Source organism: Polyodon spathula, chromosome 13 (genome assembly GCF_017654505.1).
Source record: "Polyodon spathula isolate WHYD16114869_AA chromosome 13, ASM1765450v1, whole genome shotgun sequence".
In the NCBI taxonomy this organism is placed as follows: domain Eukaryota; kingdom Metazoa; phylum Chordata; class Actinopteri; order Acipenseriformes; family Polyodontidae; genus Polyodon; species Polyodon spathula.
Window position 1 is genome coordinate 37609728 of NC_054546.1, and position 8213 is coordinate 37617940.

Below are 8213 nucleotides of genomic sequence, written 5' to 3' on the forward strand. Positions count from 1 at the left end.
TCTCTGGCAACTCTAAACTCTCCATTGAAGACCGTTCTTTAGACAAGCACAGAAACCATTAGCAGAATTTGCAGATAAATACAATCCTGATCCCTGTGCACTGGCCGCAAGCGAAAAGACGAGATGGGGCCCATATGGCAATCATTTGCTGTCATTTGCATTAAAACGGGCACACTTTTGTTTACTGTAAATCTGTCTCGGTTCAGTCTTTGGGGCTGCTCAGCGGTGGTGTTCAGCAGGAAAAGAAGATTTCACAACAGGTGTTCCTCGTCCGATCACACCAAGGGCTTTTCTTTCTGCAAACACCTGCTGATCAACACCCCAGAGTAACAACACAAGACACTTCTCAATGTGTCAACAGTTGGTTATCAGAAAATATCATCCTTATAAGGAATCTTCTCAACCCTGTACCTTCTTACTGACCATATGAAAAGCAACTGTACTAATGTGAAAATCCCCTAGTCTACAATGTATAATGTAGGCGGTCACGTGATGTGTCAACAGCAGACAATTCCGACCTTTTTTCCAGTGGGAGCTACACACTATGGTAGCAGCTCTCTAATTGCTGGCGTAGAAAGTGAACACAGAAAAAGCACACACTAAAAAAGTACCAAGTACCATATTGCTAATTATTTGATTATTTTTGCAGTTTTTTTCAGAGCATTAGCTGTCACTCTAGCTTTCAGACTAAACTGTGGAATAGACTCATGCTATATGATAGTTATCTGAAAGTCTCATTAGCACAATACCAACCTCAAGCCCTTTTCTCATTTTTGCTATTTATAGACTTTATTTTCACTCTGTTACTTTGCTAGCTATCACACTTTCAATTCACTTCCTTTGCAACAGGCATAGTGCTAAAGTATAGTAAATTGGTACTAAAACATGGCTAGGATGAAACCACGAAACTCATTTCAACTTGTAAAGCTGCAGAGCTAATGCAGGTTCCTTGACATGACATGATGTCAGTTTGAGATCTGAGCTACGGCAGTGTTGCCCGGCTGTGGTTGGACAACAGCAGTGTGTCTCTCACTCACGCTCACACCCCCCTACGCTCACAGTATGGGGGTTGCTTTAAAGAAATGGAACACGTTCAGCTGAGTAGAACGCCAATGCTGAGAGCTGCATGATGAACACATGGGGAGCTGGCAAGGTGTCAATTTATAACAAATACTGAAGAAACATATTAAACAACAGATAGCAGCAGTCTGGATAGCATCTGATAATTCAACCCTACTGTACCGCAGCATGTTTCCTACAGATACAGCTCAGAACAATTATTGCACATGCTGTGTCTTCGCTGAACAGTATCTAACCTGAAAAGAGAATGTGATCCTTGACTGCCTCCTTTAATGGGTCATTAAAATATGTCCTTTTTTTAATATGGTTTATGAAAATATGGAGGGTGCTATTTCTCGTTTCCCCCTCTCTCTGTCTATCTCACACACTCCCTCTCTTTCGCTCTTTCTGTCTGTCTGTCCAGGCTAACCTGCCCCTGCTGCAGCGTGAGCTGCTGCACTGTGCCCGGCTGGCAAAGCAGACGCCCGCCCAGTACCTGGCTCAACACGAGCAGCTGCTGCTGGACGCCAACGCCAGCTCTCCCCTCGATTCCTCCGAAATCCTGCTGGAGATTAACGAGCACGGCAAGAGGAGGACGCCTGACAGGTAACAGCAACCAGCAGTCCTCTCTTCCACCTGGGCCTCTGCTTCTCTCCCCTTAATTCAGTGCAGTTATGTAAGCGAGCTGTATGCACTGAATATATTTGTATGTTTTATTGTTTAGATGTTGTTTTGTTAATGTGAAAACTTGTGAGGCTGATGACTTCTGATACACCTTCATGGATTTATCTCAACATTTGTACACAGAGTCATGTGGATGAACCAAACAAGAAAAGTTAGTTGCAAACACCCTTTCTAAATAAGTCATTTGGTGCATCTAATTGTTGTCGGCCATCTTTAAATGATATAAAGTCATTACCTTAGTGGTCCTGTTTGTCTTTAAGCATACCAATGCATCTTTTTTCCATTCTTCTCATTTCACTTTGGTTACACAGTCCATCTTTGTCTGTGAGTTAGCCTGTAGCTGCCCTTAGGTCAGAAATGTATCCAGATGTTTATGTGCTGGACTCTGGCTTTGGAAGGGTATGTATGTGAGGGGGAGGGTGTGGGCAATTCTTCAGTAATCCCCACACCTCCACCCCATCACTGGCTTACTGTGGGATGACATAATGATGCAGCTGTTGGGTTTATTTGCTTTATGTCATGCCTGGATAGCACATTGAGATCAGAGTTTCATTGTAAGCTGAGACTGAACTGAAGTAAATTGCCATCTAATTAGATTGCAGGTTTACTGCATTGTAACTGCCATCATATTTATTATAGTGATTTTAAAATTGTAGTCACTATGTAGGTACTGTACACTGCAGCCAAACTGCTTTTATAGATGTGCAACGAAATTAAAGCAAAGCACTCCACATGCTGTTTTTCTGTACATCCCAACACCAGCTGTAGCTAATGGAAATAAATGAAGCAAATCAGGCTCACTACAGCAGATCAGCACCTGGTGTGGAAATGTATAGAAAAGGCTGTGTGACATGGGAGTTAAGGGTTACCACTGCAAAACTGTAACTACAATCAATTAACTTTATTGTTATAACTTACTTTTGTTATAACTGTTCATTTTTGACACATCTTTTACTGCAGTTACAGTGCAGTAGTTTTGCCTACACACAGTGCACTTATTAATACGGGGTGCCCCCTGCCTGCTGTCTCTGTAACCCTCAGGACCAAAGAGAACGGGGTGGAGCGGGACCCCCTGCACTTGGAGCACCTCCCGAAGAGACCGTGCACAGTGAGCCCCAGCCAGCGCTACAGCCCCAGCAACGGCGCCCCCTCGCACCCCCCTCCGAATGGCCTGCCTCCTCATCCCCCAAATGGGCTGCCACACCCCACCCCTCCCCCACCCCAGCACTACCGGCTGGAGGACATGGCCCTTGCGCATCAGTACCGCGATGCGTACCGTCACACCGAACACCGAGACGCCCGCGAGAGACACCAGAGAGGTGGTGAGTATCCAACACACACACACACACACACACACAGACACACACACACACTGATGACTGGTGAGTCCTAACCCCAAAACATATGGCTGAAAATACAAGGGTAACAAAAGTCACTTCTATAGAAGTACACAGAGTAGTATATGAAGTTTGCCATGAAGAGGCAGCAGTGCTCACTCTGTGGTGTGTTTGTCTTGCAGCACTGCATGGTGCCCGGCAGGAGGAGGTCATTGATCACCGCTTGACGGATCGCGAGTGGGCAGAGGAGTGGAAGCACCTCGATAATGTACGTGTCGCTGGGGTACGGTTCCCCAGCTTTAATACCTAAATCTGCAGCCGAACCCACGCTTGTGGGCAACAAAGGAGGGGCAGCGTTCAGGTTCTAGCATTCCAGTTCAGCTTCGGTCCCAATCTAAATGAATTTGCGGTGTCAACGCAGTCCTTAACAGACATCTGTCAGTTTCCCAAAATCAGCTGTGTTACCTGGGAGTCCCTGGACAGAAGAGGATGGCAGGTAACACCACGGCTGTCCTATAGCGAGCGTTAGTCATCCTTCAGCTGTCTTGGGCATCACATTCACAAACAGCGAAAAACGTTGTGTTTCTCAAATAATCCAGCACGCTTCAACTGGTCCCACCTGGGCTGGGGGGTATTTTGACGATCTAATACAGCTCAATAAACCACCCTTAAACTCTATAATTATCCTGTAGGTAAGGTGATTTAAAGACCCACTAATTTACAACTTCCTACCGAAAAAATACAGTCGGAAGCAGTCTTCCATGCAGGAGGCAAAGGAGTTTTAGTGTGGTAGCATGAAGATCCTGCCCTGGTTTAGATCATTAAAATGCACCAAGTAGTCTTGCTTGTTTTCTGCTGTCTCACTGTGCCTCTGCCTCTCCCTTGCCCCAGCTACTCAACTGCATCATGGACATGGTAGAGAAGACACGGCGGTCCTTGACGGTGCTGCGCCGCTGCCAGGAGGCAGACCGCGAGGAGATGAACCACTGGATCCGCCGCTACAGCGACGCAGAAGAAATGAAAAAAGGTGTGAGCTCCGGCCAGCGCCCTCCTCCTCCTCCTCCTGCTCCTCACAACTCCTCCTCTTCCTCCGTCTCCAACACCAACACTTCCTCTAACATCTCTGAGGCGCAGCCGCTAGGTATTACTGACAGGACACGGCCGCTAGCCTTTATCAAAAATGTCAAAACACTCAGTCAAAAAATATTCAGAATAGTAAAGAAGCTTCTTTGTGGGGCTGGCAGAATTGTTCTCTGGACTCCTGGGTTCCATAGAGACGGTGCCAATGTAGCACTAGACCACCAGATGGCACTGTATGTATGCTAAAAATACAGTCAATGAATACTACATGGTTAAGGCATTTGGGAATTGGTAGCACTGTGTGCTTCACTAAATCTCAGATCAAAGAAATGTCAGATACAGCACTTGGCATGGCCAGGCTGCACTGTCTCAGTGAAAGATGCTACATTTCTGATGCTACACAAAAACCCTATTAATTATGAATATAAACTGTTAATACATACCGTTGCCATTTACAGTGTGTTTGATTGACTGTGTTTGGAGATGTTTAAGCATCGTGGAATTAGCTTTGTCTCTCCTCACCCAGTACTTTGATATCCAGCACCTTTACCTTGAATAAGCAAGCTCTTGTTTTATTTCACGTCGTAGAAATTCACCGGGATTTTTTGCACAGACCTCCCTCAGGATACATGCCGGAGGAGATCTGGAGGAAGGCTGGTAAGATACCAGGCTTGTCAATGCACAGTATATTGGTTTGCTAGTGGAGATGCTGAAGGAATAGCCTAGGTATACAGCCCCATAGAGTCCCAGTTGTTATTAGCACTTCAGGATATGAAAAATGACTGCAGTTAAACGGCAAGGAAATTGCAGTAAATGGGCACTACAGTGTAGTTTAGTTAGACTGCAGCTTAACTGCCCTATAACTGTGTGTAGGAGTATATTAGTTCCGGTAATGGTTTGAGCTGTCTAACCTTGTAGTTATAGTACAGTGCTGCTAAACTCACAGTGCAGTTGGGCTGCAGTCTAAGTATATTCTGCTGTTGTCTGTTTTACCGATTTACAGCATGTTCACTTGCAGTAATGCAATTTTAATTGCAGTTGTTTTTCATACAGGTACTGCAAGTATCCCGCTTTCGCCAGCAATAAAAAAACTGCAGAGCAAGCAGGGTGAGTCAACACAGTATTTATTAATTTATTAACATATTTGTTATGGGGCATTTCATTGCAAGGACAATTAAAATTGTACCAAGAAACAAGTTCTCTATATGAATGATAATGCAGTCTACTGGTTTATGGGACTCTGTTGACTCCGCCTTGAAAATCTGAAACTTTTTTTTTTAAAGTACAATGATAAATCCTTTGTGAATCTAACCTTTTATATTGCTCACCCTCTGGTTTCCATTAAGAGCTAATTGCTCCAGTACCAGCTCCAGCTTCATTGATAACATTAATTAAATTTGCAACGCAATCTTAGCAGAGCATGTATTAATTCTGATGATACTTGAGTGGCCGAGGTTCTTAGAGATAGACCAAACAAAATAGCAAGCATTTTATATATCTTTAGAAAGGAAGAACAAAGCGAAGGGAGAAAAAAACAACAAGTGTGGGAAGCTTACATGGGATTTTGGAGCCTGACGCAGATTGAAAAGTAACTACTTACCCATCTGCGACTTCGGGAGTGTTAGACCCAGAGCATGGAAAGTAAAGAGAAAGAGAAGGATAGAGGGAGCGAGCTTGAGCCAATCAGCTCCTATTCAATAAAGAGCCCTCAGGACACCCATGGAGGGACTGACAGGGCTGCAGCTTACTGTAAAATATGATGGTAATTTATCCTAATGATCCTTTCCCCAGATTGAACCTGACTGAAACACAGCCTGCATAATCCAAACGTGCCTCTGTAAACAAGAAGTGGCCAGGGAGAGGGAGCCTGGCCTGTTCCTTTTATCTGATCCAATCTATGAGTCAGAATCGAGTACTAGCAACTCAGTCGACACCTTGATTTCATAGGTCAAGCCCCTCATTTGTTATTGACACCACGGACGTCGATGCACCTATGTAATGAATGCAACAACGATTCAACAACGGTGCTGTTCAATGACTTTAACGTCGATCGCATCTGTCAAAATGGGCAAACTAAGTAGGGTGATGTTTTTGCAACTAAAGCAAACAGCTACACTCCCTCTGAACCAGAACTAACCTGCTCCACCAATAGAACTGGATGAGCCAATAAAACCAAGCTGCTTATCAAGATGACAGGATTGAATTGAATTGCTTGTGAAATCATATCTCAGATACCTAGAAATCTTCCAGAGTCGACAGCAGGGACCCCATTGCTGCTGGGTCACCTCAGAGAATCGGCAAAAAGGGAGTGCTTAAATGTAATAGAAATGGTATATGATAGAAACGCAGACAGTTAGACAAAAAGGGACCAAAAAGCCAGCAGGTAAACAGCTGTATTAGGACATATGGGTTCTGTTGCAGTGTGGTGTGTAAAGCGCTGTGGCTCTCTCCTCAGAAGAAGCAGTGAACGAGGTGAAGCGGCAGGCGATGTCGGAGCTGCAGAAGGCCGTGTCGGATGCTGAGCGCAAAGCCCACGAGATGATCTCAGCCGAGAGGTCCAAGATGGAGCGTGCGCTGGCCGAGGCCAAGAGGCAGGCCTCCGAGGACGCACTGACCGTCATCAACCAGCAGGAGGACTCCAGCGAGGTAGGCGTCCTCGGTAACCTTTGGTGTTCAGAGCTCAGGAGATGCATTGCAAACGTGCATACTAAAGCTTTAGGAATAGGTCCAGAAGTGTCTAGTGCCTAAATAGTATCCTGCAGTCTCATGCCCACTAATTGCTTGCAGATGAAAAACATAACTGAGAAGGTGCAGTATGCTGGTGCAGAACAAACAGTAATGTGTGTAAATGCAGTCATAAAGCAATTTGCAATGCAAGTTATTATTGCTGTTAAAACTCTACCTTGTTCGGTGCTTGCAAGGTTAACCGTGATTTCTAGTTAGCTCTTAGTAAGGGTCATGGTGTGCTATTCTCTTCCCAGAGCTGTTGGAACTGCGGGCGAAAGGCAAGCGAGACATGCAGCGGCTGCAACACAGCGCGTTACTGCGGCTCGTTCTGCCAGCACAAGGACTGGGAGAAGCACCACCACATGTGTGGGCAGGGCCTGCAGGGCCTGCCAGGGAGCAGCAGTGTTCCTCTGGGGACCCACTCCACCTCTATGCCCCCCACTCATTCCGAGGGGATCCCCTCTGCCCCTCCTTCAGTGACAGGGAGCGCCCAGGCAAGTGGGGGGAGCTGCAGCAGCACGGCAGGCAGCCCCAAGGAAGCCAGCTCCAGCAACGTCTCACGAGCCACCACCCCTGCCACCCCAGCCCTGCTCGACAGCGCCTCCCGTTGACCCTTGCAAGCACCACCACCACCAGAATCGCACTGCTGCTACCACAACTGCTTTCCAAAAGAGACTGATTAACGTCTGCTGTTGCAATGATTCTAGCTGCGACAAATGCTACTACTTAGCTACCTGAAGATTTCATGTTGACCTTTCCACCGCCAACTGACCTCTCTGTGTCTCAGTCACACACACACACACACACATACACACACTCTCATGACCACAAGCACACAAACATACATGCATATATACAACTGCAGAGCTGCTTATTTGAAAATGGGTTCAAATCAATCTGGTTGTAAATGGATGGCTGGTTAATAAAACCCTGAGATATTTGAACATGTCACTATTAAATCCAAGTTCTATAAATAGGCTTTATCTTGGATATTTTTTTACTTATTCCAAAGGATGACTGGTAAGCATACAATAATTCCCAGTTATGAACGGTATACCTTTGAGCCACGCTGCATAATTTCTGTAAAATAAGCCTTGCACTACAGTATATATATATATATATAATATTATATATATATATATATATATATATATATATATATATATATTATTGATATATATAGAATAACACCCGTCTATTTAAATTTACAAAAAATTTAAATGTTTAGCTCATTTTTGCTGGGATTTACATATACAGTATATGGTGCCACCTGGTGGTTGCCTATTCTCTTAAAGGGGAATATGAATTCTGTTCTGCCCACCCCTA

The 8213-nt window shown here is 45.0% G+C and overlaps 1 protein-coding gene across 11 annotated transcripts in view; it reads left to right on the forward strand.

The window, feature by feature from the left end:
• Positions 1-7861, forward strand: part of cbfa2t3 (CBFA2/RUNX1 partner transcriptional co-repressor 3) — a 36426-nt gene extending 28565 nt beyond the window's left edge. For 5 of the 11 annotated variants that reach the window (XM_041268782.1, XM_041268791.1, XM_041268790.1 and 2 more), the window contains 8 exons: positions 1484-1665; positions 2785-3065; positions 3263-3363; positions 3972-4221; positions 4749-4817; positions 5214-5267; positions 6616-6806; positions 7144-7861. In XM_041268782.1, coding sequence (XP_041124716.1) covers positions 1484-1665; positions 2785-3065; positions 3263-3363; positions 3972-4221; positions 4749-4817; positions 5214-5267; positions 6616-6806; positions 7144-7566 — 1551 coding nt within the window. In that variant the 3' untranslated portion in view covers positions 7567-7861. Of the gene's footprint in view, positions 1-1483; positions 1666-2784; positions 3066-3262; positions 3364-3971; positions 4222-4748; positions 4818-5213; positions 5268-6615; positions 6807-7141 lie in introns of all 11 variants that reach the window. The other 6 variants (XM_041268783.1, XM_041268786.1, XM_041268784.1 and 3 more) reach the window with 6 other exon arrangements.
• The last annotated feature ends 352 nt before the right edge of the window (positions 7862-8213 follow it).